Consider the following 21,328-nt stretch of genomic DNA (forward strand, 5'->3'; position numbering starts at 1 on the left):
CGAGCACACGGTTTACTCAACACATCTGAAAAGTAGGAACGGGCAAGCCTGACGCGGCCCCCTCTGCCCCGCGACGCTTACACTTCAGTGGAGAAAGCACACGGGCGGCGTGAAGCCTGGCGATCCAAGGGGCCCTGGTTGGCCACAGGCACACGTGGCGCACTAGGCTTCCTCCGGCTCGCCCCTGCCCCCCCCCCCCGCCCCCGGCCCCCCGCTGCACGGACGTGAGCCCCGGGCACGAGGAAGGCAGAGGCAGGCAAGTTGGGCCACGTCCCATCAGAACCGCCGAGGGCCTTTTCATTCATTGGCGCAGCAGACGTCCCCCGGGCTCCCGACAAGCGCCGGGCACGCGGCAGAGAAACGGCCAAGTCCTGTCCTCATGGAGTTTCCCTTCTAGCGTGGGAGCGCAGCACACAAGTGCGTAAAACTGCCCTTGGAGATGGTGTGAGCGCCGTGCAGACGCGGAGCAGGGGTGTGACGGGGCACGGCTGCAGGTGTCCGCCGCGGGGCGGGGGAAGGGGGGCGTCGGCGCGGGGCCTCTCGGGGGCGGCGACAGGTGGGCGAACCCCGGACAGGTCGGCCCCGCGGGAGGGGGGTGGGGGGGGGGGGGAGGAAACAGCTGACCCTCGGCCGGAAGAGCCCCTGACCGGACGGCGTGCACCGGGAGGCCCCGGCTGCCCGACGGGCTCGGTGCGCGGGGCGGACGCGCCGTCGGGCGGGGCGGGGACCGCGGGCCGCGCGGGGACCCACGTCACCGCCGCGCCGCCGGGGCCTGCGGGCGGGGGCGCGGGGCGGCGGGGCCGGGCCCGCGGCCGAACATGGCGGGCCTCCGGCTTACCTCGGAATTTGAGCTCGTGCTGCGGCTCGAGGCTCAGGACCTGCTCCACCTTCGCCATGTTCCTCAGCGGCGGGGCACCTCTGGCGGGGGGACCCCTAAGAGGTCACCTGAGGCGGGAGGCGTTAATGCTGCGCCCCCTTTAAATTTGGAAAGGGGGGGCCGGCCGGGATGCGGGCGGGGGTCGTCAACGGGGTGCGCGCGGGGGGGGGGGGGGGCGGCCTACGCGGTGCAGGCGCAGGGGCGGAGGGCGAGGGCGAGGCCGCGGTGCCCGGCGAGCGCACGGCACGCACGCACGCACGCAGCGACGCACGCACGCAGGCACGCAGCGGGCTGGCCGGTTCGGCCCTGCGCGCGCTCGGGCGGCGGGAAGCTGCGCGCGCGGAGCCCCTCCCGGGGTTGTGCGCAGGCGCGGCGTTGGCCGCGGGGCGGGGCCACCGGGAGGCAGGGGGCGGGGCCTCGTGCAGGTCTGGAGGCGGGGCCGGGCCGGGACACTCAGCCCTGAGAACAGTCATCCCGGAGGTTGTTTATTCGGGACCCGTGGGAGCCAGCCGTTGTGTGAAGTGCTTTACTCCATAAGAAGAAACTTCCACTTTTCCCTTGCTTATGTAGTGCCAGGCACTGGTAGAGACTTTGAATAATAACGAAAGTACTATTTATTCTTATTGTAAACATGTTTATAAGTGAATGGTGTGTTCTAGGCGCTGTGACATATGGCAGGCAATAAATATACAGGGAGCTACCACCATTGCTTGCTTCTTTTGTGCCACTCTGCTGAGCGCCTTCAATAACAGCAGCATCGAATGTGATGAAAACTACTCTCCATTAAATGTTTACCATGTTACAAGCACTGTGCTGCATCCTTTTTTAATAGATGCAGCCAATATTTACAAATACAATGATCGGAGAAATTGACCTGGTCCCTACCCTCCAGCTAGAGTCTGTTGGAAGGACAGCCTTTGGAAAGATAACCACGCAAATAAACTATGCTATTAAAGATTGCTGGGACCCCGGATCTGCTCAGCCTCCAAAGTGGACACTACATTATGCCCATTTAAATATTATGTCCTTATGTAATGTTCACTACATAAAATATGTGTTCTTACTAGTCTCCTATATATATACACATGTAGAGGAAACAAACAGCAAATAGTTAAAGTTGGCTTTACTGTGGTATTCTTTGTAGTATTCCTTCCATTTTTCTATGCACTTGAAATTTTTTGTAAAAAAAAGTTTTTAAAAAGATAATCTTTGTCTTTTAACTAGAGCATTTGGTCCATTTACACTTATTATATTTACTAATATATATCGGGATTCATTTCTACTGTCTTATTTTGTGCTTTCTATTTCTAAAATGTCTTTCTAAAAACATGCCTGTTTTTTTCTTTTTCCTCTCCCTTCTTCTTTAGGGCTGTTTTTTTTTTTTTTCCTCTTTCTCTTTTTCTTCCTCTTACACACTATTTCTGCTGTTTTCTTGATAACCCTAGAAATTGTGACATGGGTATTTATGAAAGTCCAATTTTTAAAATGCCTTTACCATGCTCCCTTGAAATCTGAGGACTTTGGGACACATTAACCACCCATCCCCCAAATTATACGCCTTCATTACGGTGTATTTCAGGTTTACTTTTTCCTTTTCATGCCATGAGTCATTACTAAATTGATTTAGGGGTGTCTGGGTGGCTCCATCGGTTAAGCATCCAACTCTTGGTTTCGGCTCAGGTCATGATCTCACACTTCCTGAGTTCGAGCCTTGCATCAGGCTCCATGGTCTCAGCACAGAGCCCGCATGGGATTCTCTCTCTCTCCCTCTCTCTCTGGCCCTCACCTGCTTGTATTCTCTCTCTCTCTCTTTCAAAATAATTTGCTCATCTTTTCTTCTTGCATCTTGGAACTTAACAACTAGGATCACTTTCACTTCCTTGTGACTGAAGTACATTCTTTAAATTCTGTTTCACGGAGAGTTTGTTGAGGCAAACTCTCTCCGTTTCTGTTAATCTGAAAATGACTTTACTCTGCCCTTGTTCTTGAAACATACTTTGGCAGGCTTATGAGCGACAGGTCTCTCTCAACGCCCCGGAAGGTATCATTCACGGGTTTCTGGCTACCACTGTTACTGTTGAGATCCCCGATGACAACCCCATCGTCCCCTCAAAGGTGATCTGTTTTTCCACCTATTCTGGGGGTCTGCAGTTTTACCATGATATAGCTTTTTATTTATTGTCTTAGCCCATTCAGACTGCTATAACAAAATGGCATGGACTGGATGCCTTAAATAACACTGACTTCTCACAGTTCTGGAGACTGGGAAGTCCAAGATCAAAGCGCGGCCACTCCCTGTCTGGTGAGAGCCCACTTCCTGGTTCACAGCCCAACATTTCTCCTGCTCTCTGGGGCTCCTTCTAGAAAAAATGCTAATCCTATTGACCAGGGCTTCACCCTCACGACTTCAGCTCCTCCCACAGGCCCCACCCCCTAACACCATCACCTGGGGGATTAGGTTTCAGTTTATGAACCGGGGGAGGATACGGATGTTCAGTCCGTATAGCATGTATCCTGCTTGAATTCGCAGGGTTTTCTGAATTTGCTGTTTGGTATCTTTCATCTGATTCTAGAAAATTCTCAGACAACGTTAGAAATTCATCTCATTGTTGTAAGATACACATAACATAGAATTTACTAGCTTGACTGTTTTAAGCGTGCCATTCGGTGATATGGAATACGTTCACATTGTTGTGAGGCCACACCACCATCCATCTCCAGAATTCTTCCTCTTGCAAAACTGGAATTGCACACCCACTAAACAGTACCCACCCCCCCACTCACTTTCCTAGCCTCGTGATCCTCAGTGTCTCCTGGCTTTTACATTTTCCGTTACCTGATTAACCATTCCCTGACACTAAATTACCTTTGTCAAGATAACCGTTGGAATTTCTGCTTTCCTGGCTGGACCTTCACTGACACTACGTGCTACCAAGAGTGGTCCCCAGGACACGGAGCCTCAGAGAAGGTATTCTGGGTCTGATGTGGTCACGTCATCCTGCCAGACGGCAGGGCCAGTGGGATGTGGGAGACAAGCAGGGCCCGGCTGGAGTGAGCTCATATCAGCTTGTAAGAGCCAATGGTGCACGTCACTTCTCAACTCCGTTCAGTGACATCCCATAAATTGCTTAAAATCAGTCATGGTGGGAGTGTTTGCACCGCAGAAATCCGGAAGAACTACAAATCAGAGTTGTTGTTGTTGTTGTTTCTCCAGAGAGCTAGGTTAGCATGCAGCGCGTGTTACAAGGAATCTACAAGTAACATACATGGTGCATCATTGCTGATATCCTTGCTAATTACGTTATCAGCTGCATTTGATTGCGACACGGCACCCAAAGAAGGGCCTTGGAGAGCTGAGTGGCGGCTGGACTGCGGGGTGGGGCCAGCTGCACCCAGGTTCGCTGGAGCTATTCCAGAAAGGACGTGATAAGCTCTTTCAACTCCTAGCTTCAGTCACAGTCAGAAAACCGGGGAGATTCTGCGGAGCCCTATAATAATCATCTATTTCTTTTTTTTTTTTTTTAATTTTTTTTAACGTTTATTTATTTTTGAGACAGAGAGAGACAGAGCATGAAGGGGGGAGGGGCAGAGAGAGAGGGAGACACAGAATCGGAAACAGGCTCCAGGCTCCGAGCCATCAGCCCAGAGCCCGACGCGGGGCTCGAACTCACGGACCGTGAGATCGTGACCTGAGCTGAAGTCGGACGCTTAACCGACTGAGCCACCCAGGCACCCCTATTTCTAGTAGCAACAGGTGTTTTACCTTGTGGAAAATCATACCCAAAAGTTAATTAGGCAGGTTGCAGAATTACAACCGAAATGGAATTCACAGATTTGCCAAAATCTCAAGCAGTACCTTTGGATGTCTACTTTGGCTGAGACATGACCAGAGAGCGCAAATGTACACTGAGCAGCAACCGGGGCCGGGGACACGCACGGCGGAGCTGGATACGATGAGAAGCAGGTGTGGAAAGCAGGGATGTGGACGGTTCTCGGGATGGGAACAGTGAGAAGATGCTGGCGTCCCATGCGAGTGCCCACCCGAGGGCATCCGCCGAAGCGGTGACTCTCCAATCATCAAGTGGACAAGGTGACACATTTTGCGGATGACAGTCTCTTTTCCCAGCTGTGCCATTGGGTTTATTTACAAAGTGGTCATGGCGCAGATGAGGGGGCTGTGTGTGGACCCAAGAACATGAACGTCCCTCATCAAGCTGACCTGGCCACCGCCACTGCTGAGTGCCTGCAGTGACCACCGTGAAGACTAACCCTAAAACCAATATGGCACCCTTCCCTGAGTAGGGGTGCAGGCTAAACCCGACGTTAGAAACCTGCCAAGTGACCACTTAGATATGTAAAAAAACAAAGCAGGACTTACAGACTCAAAAAGTAAATAAGTAAATAAACCCTGAAATGAAAAACTCCTGAAACAGGGACGCCTGGGTGGTTCAGTCGCTTGAGCGTCAGACTTCAGCTCAGGTCATGATCTCCCAGTGTGTGAGTTCGAGGCCCCTGTCGGGATCTGTGCTGACAGCTCGGAGCCTGGAGCCTGCTTCCGATTCTGTGTCTCCGTCTCTCTCTCTCTCTCTCTCTCTCTGCCCCTCCCTCTGTTCATGCTCTCTCTCTCTCTCTCTCTCTCTCTCTCAAAAATAAATAAACGTTTAAAAATTTTTTAAAAACTCCTGAAACAGGTTTATCAGCAGCCTAAGGGAAAATTAGTGATTGCAAGGGAGGTCTGAAGAAACATCCATGATGTGGGACATAAAAATGAGAGATGAAGCTATGATAAGCTATGATAAGTAAAGAGATATGGAGAATGATATGTTTTACAGACCTCTCTTTCTCGGTCTCTCTCTTTAGCACAGCCCACAGTAATAAATGCATTTTATTTGTGACTTGCTACATAGATATATGTATAAGTATGTTAATCAATACAACCGAAACAGAAGCTCCATGAAATAATACAATACACTCTTATATTTGCTATTTATTTTCCTTCTCAGCGCTGGTAACAACCTACTAAATTGATTTTATAAGTCACTCTTGGGAAACAACCTACAGTTTGAATAACACAGGTTGAATAAACTACTAGCCCAACATCCAGAAGAGAACAGTGAGAGACTTGGGCCGAGGCAATATTTGAAGGAGATGTTTTCGCACCTGCTCCAATACGGATGAACCTGGAGGACATTACGCCAGCTGACATATGCCAGGCACAAGGGGACAAACACTGTGTGATTCCACTTAGAGGAGGTTTCTGGAGTGGTCCGAACCACAAAGACGGACAGTAGAGCCGTGGTTACTAGGAGTTGTTATGGGGAGTCATCGTTTACTGGGTGTGCAGTTCCAGATTTACAGGAGGAAGAATTCTGGAGATGGATGGTGGTGTGGCCTCACAACAATGTGAACGTATTCCATATCCCCGAATGGCACACCTAAAATGGCCAAGCTGGTAAATTCTATGTTACGTGTCTCTTACAACAACGGAATGGGGGCGCCTGGGGGGCTCAGTCGGTTGGGCGTCCGACTTCGGCGCAGGTCATGATCTCGCGGTCCGTGAGTTCGAGCCCCGTGTGGGGCTCTGTGCTGACAGCTCAGAGCTTGGAGCCTGCTTCGGATTCTGTGTCTCCCTCTCTCTCTGCCCCTCCCCTGCTCATGCTCTGTCTCTATCTTTCAATAATGAATAAACGTTAAAAAAAATTAAAAAAAAAACAAAACAACGGAATGAATTTCTAATGTCTGAGAATTTTCTAGAATCAGATGAAAGATACCAAACAGCAAATTCAGAAAACCCTGTGATTTCAAGCAGGATAAATGCTATACAGACTGAACATCCGTACCCCCAGTTCATAAGTTGAAACCTAATCCCCCAGGTGATGGTGTTAGGGGGTGGGGCCAGTGGGAGGAGCTGAAGTCGTGAGGGTGAAGCCCTGATCAATAGGATTGGCGTCCTTCTAAATTTTTTTCTAAGTGTATTATTTTATTTTGAGGGAGACAGAGACAGCATGAGCAGGGGAGAGGCAGAGAGAGAGACAGAGAGACAGAGAGAGAATCCCAAGCAGGCTCCACACTATCGGCACAGAGCCCGATGGGGGGGCTTGAACCCATGAAACCGTGAGGTCACGACCTGAGCCGAAACCAAGAGTGGGATACTCAACCAACTGAGCCACCCAGGCACCCCAGGATTAGTGTCTTTCTAGAAGAAGCCCCAGAGGGCAGGAGAAATGTTGGGCCGTGAGCCAGGAAGTAGGCTCTCACCAGACAGGGAGTGTGGCAGGCTTTGATCTTGAACTCCCTGCCTAGGGTAGCTGGAGAGACACAGTCATTAGACCCCAGGAAGAGGGGCTTCATGCAGGTGGGAGGGGACTTCTGAGGAGGGGGTGTGGACTGGCCAGCACTGGGGGGCCTCTGAGGGGACGCCAGGTGGGCGAGGGGGGTCATTTATCCCACTTTACAGATGAGACCAAAGCTTAAGGAGTATGGCCAACAAGGGCCAGTGGCGACAAGATCTTCTGTTATGCTTCAGAGTCTTATCCTTGGTTTTATCGATAAGTTTTATCCTTTGGAAACCCTCACCCATCCCAATGTTCTTGTACAGAGAAGTAATGTGACCTGTTATTTTTTTTATTGTATTGTTGTTTAAAAATTCCTTGTGTCCGGGGCACCTGGGTGGCTCAGTTGACTGGTTAAGCGACCGACGTCAGCTCGGGTCATGATCTCACAGTCCGTGGGTTCGAGCCCCGCATCGGGCTCTGTGCTGACAGCTCGGAGCCTGGAGCCTGCTTCCCATTCTGTGTCTCCCTCTCTCTGCCTCTCCCCCATTCACGCTCTGTCTCTCTATGAAAAAAATGAATAAACGTTAAAAAAATTTTTAGAAATTCCTCGTGTCTTTTTTATTTTGTTTGTTTAGTTTGTATTTTTTTGTTTTTAAATAAAGTTTTTTGTGCAGTAATTTTATTTTTTAAAGTTGATTTATTTTGAGAGAGAGAGAGAGAGAGGGAGAGAGAGAGAGTGCACATATGTGGGAGGGAGAGGGGCAGAGAGAGACGGAGACAGAGAATCCCAAGCAGGCTCTACACTGTCCACGCAAAGCCCGACAGGAGGCTCAAACTCACGAACCGTGAGATCATGACCTGAGCCGAGATGGAGAGTCAGACGCTTACCCAGGCCTCCCCCAGCGTTATCATTTTCACATCGTTTTTACTGTTCATGGTAGCAATATTGGACCATTATTATTAACTAAACTCCAGACTATTTTTGGATGTCACCAGTGTTTCCACTGGTGTCCTTCCCCCGCCCCAAAGTTCCCACATTGTGTTCAGCAAGCCTGTTTTTCACAGACGTCCTCCAGAAGCCAACTGGAGGATGGACTGATATGAAAGAAAAAAGGACAGCTGCTCTTGACCAAGTGCCCCGAGCAGGAAACTGTGCCAAGAGCTTCCTGTGCCTCACACATTCTCACAACAATGAAGTCGTAACATTATCTTCTCTGGTTTATAGGTGAGGACACCAAGGCACGGAGGTTTAGAAACTTACCCAGGAGGAGAGAGAAGCTGGAGATGGAGGGGAAGACTTAGATGAAGGAGACCACAGGGGCGAGCGAGGGGCAACTTGTCAGAACCAGGGGCCCTGGTGCGGGAGCGGGGTCAAGCCCAGGAGTTCCATTGGCCCTGCCCCAGGCCCTTTGCACTTGCTGTCCTCGCCTGCACTGGCCTTCCCGAGGCTGTCTCTGCACCGTCACCGATATTACACAGCTTCTTGAATACCTGCCGCGTGTTGGGCATCTTGCCAGGTGCCGGGGACGTGTGGAGCCTGTTTTCAGATGGTGAGGGCACAGGAGACACATGCACGCAAGTGAAAACGAAGCACGGGAAGGGAGTCCTCCGAAGAAAACACACAGCAGGGCACGGGGATGGAGTGTGAAAAGGCGACTGTGCGTGGGTGTGAGCTGTACTGGTTTCTCAAATGGCCGGTGCTAGAATGCCGTTCCGGAAAGCTTCCCTGAGTCTGCTCTCTCTCCCTTCCCAGCTCTTCCATTGTCTGTCTCCCACTGGGAAGCCAGCTCGGTCAGGGCCCCATCCCGGATTTGACGCCCTACCCCCCAACCCTTGGCGGAGGCAGGAAGCCCAGCGATCAACCGAGGAACCAGTGAAGAAAGGAAGGATGGAATGAATGAATGACGAGCCGGGATCACCAGGCATTGACGGTTCAGGACCAGCTTGTGCACAGGATGCGTTGAAACCCACGCGCACTGGGCAGCTCGGCACCGGCCTGGGTGGGGGCTGGGGAGGTCCCAGAGTCAGAGCCACACCCACGGGTCTGCAAACGGGGTGCAGTCACGTGGCCTAACCCTTGCCCAAACAGGGGGCCCCTCCAGCCTCTGGCGAGAGAGCTCGGGAGCAGCTGCCCGCTCGGTTGAGGGTCTCCGTGAACAAGGTGGACGCTGGGAGGTTTGGGGGGCAGGGGGAGGCCGTTGCTTTTACCGTTCTCACCCCCAGAGACCAGCGCTCCCAACGCCCACGACTCCCTTGGTTCTTCGTTCCTGACCGTGAACGAATCCCCCACCAGGGACGGATTCTTGGTCCGCATCTCTGTGCCTGGCACGTAAAAGGTGCTCAATAAATGTTTGATGAATGAACGAAATAATGTAATTAAGAATTTGGGGAGGGGGGAGTTGGGGGGAGAGTCTTTTCAATCCTTAGGACTTGTCCCCGAGCACCCAGAAGGCCACATTTGCATACAAATAATTGATATTCTAATTACAAATCATTTGTATTGATTTATTAAGCAGATCCCCAAAGGATCTCTAGAAGATAATTAGATTCCTTGCTCCTCAGGGGTAAGGAAGGTATATTTACCTCATTGTTCCCCCAAGGCAGCGAGAGGCAAAGAGCTACATGATAAATGTTTGATGAGGCAGGGAGCGAGCATGGTCTTATTGTGGGGAGACTTTGCAGGGTCCCCACAGATTATTTCCAGCGTGTTAGGGGTTGAGGGAATAGGAAACGCATCTGTGTGTGTGTGTGTGTGTGTGTGTACAATTTGCATACCTCTCTTTTTCCCTAAGCCGTAGTGATCACCCACTGTGTGGCCTTCATCCTTGGAGGGGCGCATTGGTTCAGTGCTGGGGACCCCACTTGCTCTCTCCAGCCAGGAGTCAAAGCAAAGCAAGACCGTTTCCAGTGGCCCCTCCGGAGAGTGACTGGGGGCTGGGAGTGTTACACTCCTCCCCCTGATCTCTGTCTGCCTCTCCCAGGCCACCCCGAATAAATGACAATAGCATGTAAAAAAAAAAATCTGTAGGTCTAGGTATAGACGGATATGGTTACCCACATCCACTGTCCCGCTGACCCAGGGGCCGCCCCCATGGCCCTCGGGGAACAGAACCTGTGGGGCAACCTGGCTGGCAGTGTCACAGGGGAAGGAAGGTGGCCCGGCCTGCCTTGACCCCAGCAGGTGGCGGGGTGGGAGCGCTGGGGGCTGAGGTCAGGAGGAAGAGGGGTGGAGAGAGAGAGAGAAGGAGAAGGAAAGAGAGTGGGAAGGAGTGAGGGATAGAGCGAGAGGGAGGAGAATGGAGGGGGGAACGGAGAGGGAAGGGGGAGAGAGAAAGGGCTCCACTCCCAGGGATGCTTGGGACTACGGATTCCCCGGTGACCCTTCCGACTTTGCGTTTCTATCCGGAGGACACACAAAACCAGGGGACCCCTGTGTGTCAAGCAATGGAAGCATCCCCCGGAATCCGAATCGAATCCAATCGGATGTTGCTGAAGCCCCAGCATCTCCCATCCCCTCGTGGGTGCGAGAGCCCTGCAGCCTGGTGCCCACCCAGTCCCAGCAGCTTGGGGGGGGGGGCGGTTAAAGGAAGTGGGGTTTGGCCCTGGGTTGGGTGCTCCAAGGGGTGGGTCTGTGGCCGGGTGGGTACATAGGAATGGCGGACTAGAGCCTACAGCCAACCGGCAAAGCCACAGCCACGATGATCATCGCTCAGATTAGCCAGGAGAGGGGATGTCTGGCCAGTTCGGGGGTTTTGATCTGGCTTTCGTCTGGCCCGGAATGATTACAGAGCGGTCTTGGTGTTGCCTTGACCCACGGTGGTCACGGGGGCGGGGCGGGCCTGGTCCGGGGGGGGGGGGGGGGGGGGGGTCCGGGCCGCAGGCCTGTCTCCCGTGCGGAAGGTGCAGGGTGACGGTTCCCGCCTCCTAGATCTGGGGACGGTTCAGTGAACGAGCGCGCGAGAGGTTCTCAGTGGCGCGTGGCTGGCATGGGGGCAAAAGCCCGGATGAAGTATTCGCTATTGCCATCGGGGTGCATTTCAAAGAGTCCCCCAGGCGTCGGGTGTGACATCTGGGAGGCTGGTGGACGGGGGGAGCTGTCATGCTCCTGGGGATTATCGGAATCGCGGGGAAGGTTTGCAGGGCTTTGGATACTTTGTGACGAAATGGGCTCAGCACGTAGGACAACCCCCCCCCCCCCCCCCCCCCCCCACACATCCAGGAAACAAGGCATTAACAACTCGTTCTTCGGGGCCCCCGGCTGGCTCAGTGGGTGCAGCCAGCCACTCTTGGACTCTTGCTCTCAGGGCTGTGGGTTTGAGCACCACGTTGGGGGCGAAGGTGACCTAAAGACAAGAACAAAGACAGAACTGGTGCGTTGTCACCAATTTGTAACTCGGTGAACATATCCCCTCTCCCGCGGTCTTTAAATAAACGTTAATTTTTTTTAATGTTTATTTATTTTCGAGAGACACAGAGCGTGAGCGGGGGACGGGCAGAGAGAGAGGGAGACACAGAATCCGAAGCGGGCTCCGGGCTCCGAGCTGTCAGCACAGAGCCGGACGCGGGGCTCGAACTCGCGGACCGTGAGATCGTGACCCGAGCCGAAGCTGCACGCTTAACTGACTGGGCCACCCAGCTGCCCCCTAGATAAATGTTACTAAACAAAAGTAAACAGTTCCTAACTTGAGCAATTACAAAAGGGGCCGCGTGGTAGAGACCTTCCGTTATGTCCCCCCTATCACAAAAGAACACGCTCAGCAGATAAATGGCCTCCTGGGGTCCTCATGTGTTTGGGCCGTGATAACACACGGGGTGCGACAGGAGTCATAAAACCCTGTCCTGATTTTTCATTTATTTATTCTTCTGCGCTGAGACGTGGGGGCTTCTAGTGGCCTGAGTTTTAACGTTCGACGATTTGAATAATAAATGGTGATATGCCAGCCTCTGAAAGCTGGCATCTGGGAGGGGAGGGGGTGACAAGCGTCCCTTGTCGTTGCCAAGGCACTGTTTACAGATGCTTGTCCCTTCAGCTGCACTTGTCCCTCTGCACCTTCTCTCTGCTGCCTGGGCTTCCTCCGAGCTTCTTCGAGCTGTGTTGTTCTCATGCAGCTGGAGCTCTAAGCAATCTTTTGTTTTTTGCTCACTTTACTTTGCAATTTAAATCATTTGTATTTTCTCCATTTCGTGTTTGTGTGTGTACTCGTGGGTATGTGTGGGCGTGCGTATTTCTTTAAATCACAGCATTATGAAAAGTCAAGGCAATTTTTTTTTTTTTATATTTTCTTAGGCTGTATTATAGAAACAATAAAGAAGTCCCTGATGGATTCATGGTGAAAAAAAAACAAAAACAAAACAAAAAAACAACAAGCAAACAGGCACTAAATGCGTTGTGGTTTTGTAACAGACAGTTGGAGGCCAGGGCTGGTAATGGAATTTATAGGTTTATTATTGGTGCGATTAATACTATTGATTTACATGGCTTGACTGCTTGCCATCATTAGCTATTCAGTCACCCCATAAAGTTGCATCATTATCATTTTGCAAATAAAATCACACTCGGACTCACAGAGGAAGCAGCCAAAGTCTCAGCACAGTGACTGAGTCAGCAAAAAAACGTGTCTTCTTGCTGGCCTTGGAGGCCTCTTTGAAACAGGAGCCCCGGGCCATTCATCTCAGAGGCGATTTCCCAAGTAAACGCGATTTTATTCTCCTTGAAATGTTCTCTTCAAGATTTCCGGATCACTTAAACCTGCACATCATTTTAAACTAGCTCATGCCAAAGGGCCTTTCCAGCTTGGTGAGATTCTTCTTCTGGTCAAGGGGGCTGTGTATCTAGGGAGGGGTGGGGGAGGGAGGGCCAGGGGGTAATTGGATATACTCAATAATCATCTCCATATACGGACTATAAGAGGCTTTGAAACTGCAGCACCCACAAGGTTGTTGACGGGCCGTTTATAAAAACTGCCTCTTGGCCACCCATGTTCCCATCTCTTATTACATTCAGAAGATTTGTTTTGAGAGAAGTAATTTAAGAACAGGGTGAGAAAACCCACAGGGATCCTACTTTAACATGAAGCTATCACACTGGAGATAGGAAATAGAAGAATAAATTCAAGCAGAACGTTCTTGGTGGGATATTTCATGATCTGGAGGCCCAGACGGGAGTGACTGACGGAGCCAGACTACAGATCACCTGTTGATACAGAACCCCCGTGTCATTGCCGTAGTGTCGGCTCACTTTCTTTATTAGTTTTTTTAATTAAAAAACCCCAAACTATGATGTGTTCTCCTTTATATGCAAAGAAGACATGACTCCACCCCACTGCTGGGGCAGCGGATTGAAATTTGAACGTCGATGACAGTATACCACGGGCCCGGCTTCTGTGCCCTAAGATTGCGCGTTACCTCTGCTTTCCATTCACGACCCTGCAATTTTCTTCTTAAAATGGTCTCGAATGGAGTGGAGACTTCATAGCTTTCTCATTATGTTTTCCGTCTCTTTTGTTTTAGCAGAGGCCTGGAGGTAACACTCTAGGCCGAGCATTCATGGAGAGGATTCTGGTCCTCCTTCCTTCTTCCCGCCGCTTTAACAGCAAGAGCTGTGGTTGTATCAACCTTAAAAAGGTGATCTCTGCATTCTTACATTGTTTCCTGGAAGATGCTGAAAGGTTGTGCTGCAGGTAAAAAATGCAAGTGACCAGAGGTCGGGTTAAAAATCATAATTAACGAACTGATTCATTCTGACAAGGTGTTAGAAGTCTTTTTTCCTTTCCTCTTTTTAAAAAAAAAATTTTTTTTTTAATGTTTATTTTTGAGACAGAGAGAGACAGAGCATGAACGGGGGAGAGAGGGAGACCCAGAATCGGAAACAGGCTCCAGGCTCTGAGGTGTCAGCACAGAGCCCGACGCGGGGCTTGAACTCACGGACCGTGAGATCACGACCTGAGCCGAAGTCGGACGCTGAACCGACCAAGCCACCCAGGCGCCCCTCCTTTCCTCTCTTTTAAAAAAATATGTATTGGGGCGCCTGGGTGGCTCGGTCGGTTCAGCGTCTGACTTCGGCTCAGGTCACGATCTTGCAGTCCGTGAGTTCGAGCCCCGCGTCGGGCTCTGTGCTGACTGCTCAGAGCCTGGAGCCTGTTTCACATTCTGTGTCTCCCTCTCTCTCTGACCCTCCCCCGTTCATGCTCTGTCTCTCTCTGTCTCAAAAATAAATAAACCTTAAAAAAAAAATTTTTTTTTAAATGTATTTATTTTGAAAGAGAGAGAGCATGCACTGGGGGTGGGGTAAGAGGCAGAGAGAGAGGGAGGGAGAGGAAAGAGAGAGAGAATCCCAAGCGGGCTCCGTGCTGTCGTGAAGAGCCCGATGCGGGACTCTGTCCCGCGAACCATGAAATCACGACCTGAGCTGAAACCAAGAGTCAGACGCTCAACTGAATGAGCCACCCTGGCGCCCCTCCTTTCCTCTCTCTTATAAACTCCAGCAGGAAAGGGTATAGAAGTGATCCTTTGATTCTCCCGAGGGGTAAATTCGAGAGAGTGGAGATTCTTGACTTCCCAACCAACGCTGACATTTTTAGTAGAAAAATCATGTTTTTGGCTAATATTATTATAAGCCATACAACCGGAAATTTTAAAAGGCTTTGCATTTTATTTTATAATTTACCATCGTAATGGCAATCTAGTTCTTAACTTTTAATGGAAAAAAAAAATCTGCAATAAACATTAAGGTTGCTTGGAAACCCAGGTCCGTGATTTGGTTCTTATACGCTCTAAGGCAAGCAGCCAATTGCTTGTGGAAAAATAAAGCTAATTTGTTTAGTGTATGCGTTTAAAACATCCCTGTTTGTTTCGGGTGGGTGCTAATTTGTTTCTTCCTTTTTGGCATAGAGTCATTCTCTTTTTCTTGGCATCCATACATGAGACTGGTTTCCCAACAGTACTATTTTGACAGGCTATAGATTAATATTCTTCTTCTTAACATATATTTATTTATATCCCCTCCAAGAGGATTTAGGGCAGCTTGAAAAGATTTACATCAAATATCACAAAGCGTGTAAAGTTCTACATACTTGCAGATGTGGCGCTAAGCTTTTCACTGACCGCCTTGAAGGGGAGGGGTGTGGTTTATTTTTTAAGTGTAGGTTTTACGTTCTTATTTAAATTCCAGTTAGTTAACACGCAGTGTAATGATAGTTTCAGGTGAACAATATAGCGATTCAGAGTTCCATATATCACCCGGTGCTCATCGTGATAAGGGTATTCCCCGCCCCCATCACCTATTTCCCCCATCTCCCCGCCCAACTCCCCTCTGGTGACCATCAGCTAGTTAAGAGTCTGTTGGGGGACCTGGGTGGCTCCTTAGGTTGAGCATCTGACTCTTGTTTTGTTTGTTTGTTTTTTCTATATATACAGCTTTCCCCACATGGGATTCTTTTTTTTTTTTTTTAACATTTATTCATTTTTTTTTTTGAGAGACAGAGACAGTACGAATGGGGGAAGGACAGAGAGAGAGGCAGACACAGAATCCGAAGCAGGCTCCAGGCTCCAAGCTGTCAGCTCCGAGCCCGACGCGGGGCTCGAACCCACGAACGGTGAGATCATGACCCGAGCGGAGGTCGGATGCTCAACTGACTGAGCCACCCAGGAGCCTCTGTCTCTTGGTTTTGGCTCAGGTCATGATCCCAGGATCGTGGGATCGAGCCCTGTATTGGGTTCCATGCTAAGCGTGGACCCTGCTTGAGATTCTCTTTCTCTCTCCCTCCACCCCTCTCCCCTGCTCATGCTTGCTCTAAAATAAATAAATAAATAAATAAATAAATAAATAAACAAACAAACAAACAAACAAACTTTTTAAAAAGAGGTCTGTTTCTTGGTTTGTCGGTTTTCCCCTGTGTTCATTTGTTTCTTAAATTCCATGTGAGGGAAATCATGTATTTGTCTTTCTCTGACCGGCATTTTGCTTGGAATAACATTCTCCAGCTCCATCCATGTGGTTGCAAATGGCAAGATTTCATTCTTTTTGATGGCTGAGTAATGTTCCCTTGTATATATACACCACATCTTCTTTATCCGTTCATCAGTCGAAAGATACTTGGGCTGTTTCCATAATTTGGCTATTGCCACTAACGCTGCAATAAACACGGGGAGGGGGCACGTATCTCTTTGAATTAGTGCTTTTTTTATTTTTTGGGTAAATACCCAGGAGTGCGATTACTGGATCACAGGGTAGTTCTCTTTGTAACTTTTTGAGGAGCCCCCCCCCCCCCGCCCCGCTTTCCGGAGCGGCAGCACCTGATTGCAGCCTCACCTACTGGGCACGAGGGTTCGAAGGGGAGAGGTGTGTTTTAAAAAGGAAGCATAGGACGCAGGTCACTTCCATCTATCTATTCAGCCCGTTCTCATTCGGGATCTGAGACAGCCATAGGGTGCAGGAATTCCTGAAGTTTTGCTTGGTTTTAATAAGAAAAAACCCACACACGCACACCCAGTAAAGAAATGTAAAAAAGCACGCGAGCGTATATAAAGCACGGAGAGAATAAAAGGTGACTTTGTCATCCAAGCCTCTTTCCTCAGAGACAGTGCCTGCTAACAGCTTGGAGGACGCATCTGTGCATTTTAAAAGCATGCACGTATCGTGAGAGCATGTGCAAGGGTGTGAGTTGTTTTATATAAACAGAGTCGGACTCCACACGCATAGCTGTTTTCACTCAACTGTATACTGGGCAACTTCCCACTAATTCGTCTGTGACAGTTTGTTTACGTTCTTCTCCATACGTAATAAACAAGGTTGCAGCGCTACCCTTGTTGACTTAGGAATTCTTCTATGGAACCTGTCTGGGGTTTTCAAATGTGGATGATTTCCTTTTTTGAGGGGCGTTCTTTTTGCTTTATAGACACTCTTAGTAAACTAAAGATAGTAATCCATTCTTCTGTATATGTAGCCAACATTTCCTCCCATTTTTTGGTTCACTTTTTAAAAAATTTCTTCTTCTTTTTTTTTTCAACGTTTTTTATTTATTTTTGGGACAGAGAGAGACAGAGCATGAACGGGGGAGGGGCAGAGAGAGAGGGAGACACAGAATCGGAAACAGGCTCCAGGCTCCGAGCCATCAGCCCAGAGCCCGACGCGGGGCTCGAACTCACGGACCGCGAGATCGTGACCTGGCTGAAGTCGGACGCTCAACCGACTGCGCCACCCAGGCGCCCCACTTCTTCTTTTTTTTAAGAAGACGCGGAAGACATGTGTAAGGACGTTTGTTGTGGAACGCTCAGAACGGCAAACATCTGAAACGATCCAGCACCCGCGAGCGCAGAATGGATCGATCGGCAGTTTACTCACGCGACGGAAGAGTAAGCAGCTGTTAGAACAAACATGAGCAGTACACGCCATGTTGAATGAAAGCCAGACCGGAACCGCAGGTGTGCACATGAAGTTCAAAACCAGGCCAAAGTGACCTGCGATGTTAGAAAACAGGATAGCGACTGGAAGGAGGCACACGCGGGGCCTTCTGGGTTACGGATGATGTGCTTTTCTTTTTTTTTTTTTTTAAATTTTTTTTTCAACATTTATTTATTTTTGGGACAGAGAGAGACAGAGCATGAACGGGGGAGGGGCAGAGAGAGAGGGAGACACAGGATCAGAAACAGGCTCCAGGCTCTGAGCCATCAGCCCTGAGCCTGACGCGGGGCTCGAACTCACGGACCGCGAGATCGTGACCTGGCTGAAGTCGGACGCTTAACCGACTGCGCCACCCAGGCGCCCCATGGATGATGTGCTTTTCGATCTCAGCAGGGGTTACGAGGGTGTCTCCTTCGTGAAAATGTAACGAGGCTTCCCCAGTATTTATGGCATTTTCTGTACATGTTCTACTTCAGAAAAAAACGCAAAAAAACCAACAAGCTAATGACAAATAGTTTTTTAAACTGAATCAGATAAAGATGACCAGGGAGACGGCTTTTAAAAACAAATTAGGGGGGCCCGGGTGGCTCAGTCGGTCGAGTGTCTGCCTTTGGCTGAGGTCGTGATCTGGTGGTTTGCGAGTTTGAGCCCCGCGTCGGGCTCTCTGCTGTCAGTGCGGAGCCTACTTCGGATCCTCTTTCTCCCTGTCCCTCCCCCACGCTCTCTTTCTCAAAAATAAACAATTTAAAAAAAAGTTGTAGGGTCAAATATATTTAAAAAAACACACACACAACAGATTATACGAAGAGTGCTTACTCTGTGAATGCTGCGCTGAACGCCAGCCCCGTAGGTATCGTCCCCAAGTACCAGCTTCCTGTTTTACAGATGAAGGGAACGGAACTCAGAGAGGTTGAGAGCTTTCTCCAGGGCCCCACAGCCTAGAAAGGGGCTGGCTGAGACTCAAACCCAGGTCTGTCCGTCTGGAGTCCCGTCAGTGCGGTCTACACAATCGTAGCGGGTGGACAAAGGGACTTCTGTGCGAGGGACGTGGAAAAGAGAACGAGCAGGCGGGGCTGCACTCGTGTAGGCGAAGAAGGGCACCGAGGGACTCCAGGGTTCCAGCCGACGCCAGAAAGGAACGGAACGGCACCTTGGATGAGACCCCGCGGAGGACGGGGGATGGTGCGAAGCGCTTCCTCACTTAGCAGATGCGAGTGTGGCCCCAGCAGCCCTGCCCCAGCCTCACTTCCACCTTCAGTGATTCGGAAGGTCATGGAGCAAGGGCACGGAGAGGGCGCCGCAGGGGCCCGGGAGGCCGGAGCAGTGACACAACCGCCTTGCTGCTCACCAGCCGGGGCGGGGGGCGGCAGCGGGCAAAGCCTGGGCACTTTTCCAAAACAGTTTTCAAACCGTTTCAGGGTACGTGGCTAAGAAAGGCACGTGCTCAGTACTGCCACAAAGAGAGACCAAACCATTTGAAAGGCAAATACACGTATTTGTAAACACAGCATTTTATTAACAAAATGTTTACACCCTTCTTACAATGCAACAAACTTTGGAGTGATTTAGCATGTTACGCGCTATAAAAGTTGATTACAGAATACGCACGCTAAAGCAACACAGTTCAATAAAAGTATGCCAAACCTACCACTGCTCGCAAACTACCCTCTACCAGCATTACGTAGAGAAAGAAAAATCTTACAACAACAAGAAAAAAATCAAAAGATCTGGTTTTCTTTTGTCAGTGTCTACAAACGATACAGACATCATACGGTTCACATGTAGACTTAGGTCCAGCCCAAGGTATACACTGCAAAAATAAAGTCTTCGACGTCCGTACGAGCTTGGCCATCCCCCCCCCCCCCCCCCCGACAGTATTCCATCACGGGCAATCAAGCGATGTGTCATGCGGTGAAGCCACGGCTATAAATGCAGGCTGTTTATAGTGCTACAAAGCAGTCTAAGTTGTAAGCAACTTAATTGTGTGTGTGTGTGTGTGTGTGTGTGTTTTCATAATAGATGCTAGTATAGAAAGGCACAAATATCTTGCTCCTTGCATCGGGTCTTGAAAAGGCATGACATTCTTAGGAGAAATGAGAGTTGCTGGTACGACAGCATAGCTTCTATTTGTTTATTTTTTTGTTCGTTTTTAAAAGTCGAGGCTCATCTCCACAGCTGTTTCTCTTCAAGACTTTAGACGTGTGTTTCTACACACTTTCCCAAACGCCCTGTCACAAATTACGCAGCGTTCTGACCAACTATCTCATCACCGACTCTAAAACCCATCCTGCCACTCACTCGTGTTGCCATCGTCTACCGGTGCTGCCCATCCCCTCTCTGGAAGCATGGGAGCCCCTCGCCTAGAATTACCCAGCCTTCGCGATTTCCGCCAGTGCTCGCTGGACGTGGCGGGCGCAGCCCACTGCCAGGCAGCCCCGCGAAGGGCGCCACATGCACTAAGGAGGCGGCCGGTGCCGTGCGTCCTTAAGGGAGAGCCCACCGCCAAGTGAGAAGAAGAGAAGTAAGGCAAGAAGTCTGTTTCGATCACAGAGAAGGCAAGACATCAATTCTTAAGAAGGTCAGAGGCATGATTGACAATTATGTGAATGACTCATCAAGCGAAATGATGGAAAGACTGAGCTGGAGGAGAGTAAAAAAAGAAAAATCTTTTCCGGGGCAATACAGCTCTGTCTACACAAGACAACAAATGGTTTAAACATGGAGCCACCCGTCAGTTGCTCTGACTGGCCACCTGCCGATAACTCCACCGCCCGCGCCCAATCGACCAGGCACCCTGACATCACGTGCGTGGCCCGCACGAACACAAAGTTCCATCAACTGCGTAATAACCTCATATGCGAAGTCAGCAGAGGCACACAGACTTCAGCCTTGTTTCCAAAATGTTTCAGGGGCTAAAACGGACCGTTCAAGCACAAATTCGATGAGAAGCGTGATCAAGCCCAAATGGTACTGGAACGAGGCCCCAGAGCGAAATGCCCGCCCAACAGTGTTCCAGAGTGGGGGTGGGTGTGCCGCCTGCCACGCGGCCAGCCTGGGGAGCCAGTGGGCTCGGACTCGCCCTGGCGAAGGAGGCAGGCACCGCTGTTCTACAACCCGACACGGGATGCGCGAGTTTCCTGGACAATTCCGGTTCCGCGTGAAGATGATCGGCCTTGTGCACAGTATGCTGTTTGGACAGAGCTCCTTCAAACTGCTGCCTTAAACAATTCGCTTCCAGAAACAAGGACAAGTTCCTGAATCAAGAAGTGGCACGAAGACCAGCATGTTTTGTTTCCGCTGCGTGATTAAGGGGAACACGAAGATCTGCAGTTCAAGACTGCCAGTGAAAGAGGGCTTTTTCAAAAAAAATCATTACTACCTTTCCTGTTCATTAGCTGAATTCTGGGCCCTTGGATTCCCGTGCACGGAAAGCCACCCCGAATTTTGTCTGTTTCATTTACGAAGCGTGTTGATGAGGTACGGGGCACCATACACATTTGAAAATGAACTAGCAATAAACGCTTTTGCTGTTGTTAAATCTGTTCAGACTCCGTGGTTTTAATTCCAGTGTCCGCTGATGACACATCCTCATCTCACCATCTAAAATATTCAATGCAATAAAAGAAGATGGAAGGGTTAAAATTTTGCTTTTTATTAAACTTCGGAGCCCTTTTGTTTTGAAGCCAAAAATATTCTAGCATCTGTAATTGATTACACTCTAAAAGGAAAGAACACAGATATTAGTTATTTCTGATGGCGCAGACCATCAAATTA

General features: G+C 50.0%; 2 protein-coding genes across 2 annotated transcripts in view; both read right to left on the reverse strand.

Moving 5' to 3' along the window:
• The window catches only part of VAPB (VAMP associated protein B and C), a 53,627-nt gene extending 52,494 nt beyond the window's left edge, over positions 1 to 1,133 (reverse strand). Inside the window, exon 1 of the mRNA XM_047852020.1 lies at positions 839 to 1,133. Coding sequence (XP_047707976.1) covers positions 839 to 896 — 58 coding nt within the window. The 5' untranslated portion in view covers positions 897 to 1,133. The remainder of the gene's footprint in view (positions 1 to 838) is intronic.
• A 17,684-nt stretch (positions 1,134 to 18,817) lies between these two features.
• Positions 18,818 to 21,328, reverse strand: part of RAB22A (RAB22A, member RAS oncogene family) — a 57,749-nt gene continuing 55,238 nt past the window's right edge. Inside the window, exon 8 of the mRNA XM_047853351.1 lies at positions 18,818 to 21,154. The gene's annotated coding sequence lies outside the window, so the exon portion shown is untranslated. The remainder of the gene's footprint in view (positions 21,155 to 21,328) is intronic.

This window comes from Prionailurus viverrinus, chromosome A3 (assembly GCF_022837055.1).
Source record: "Prionailurus viverrinus isolate Anna chromosome A3, UM_Priviv_1.0, whole genome shotgun sequence".
In the NCBI taxonomy this organism is placed as follows: Eukaryota; Metazoa; Chordata; class Mammalia; order Carnivora; family Felidae; genus Prionailurus; species Prionailurus viverrinus.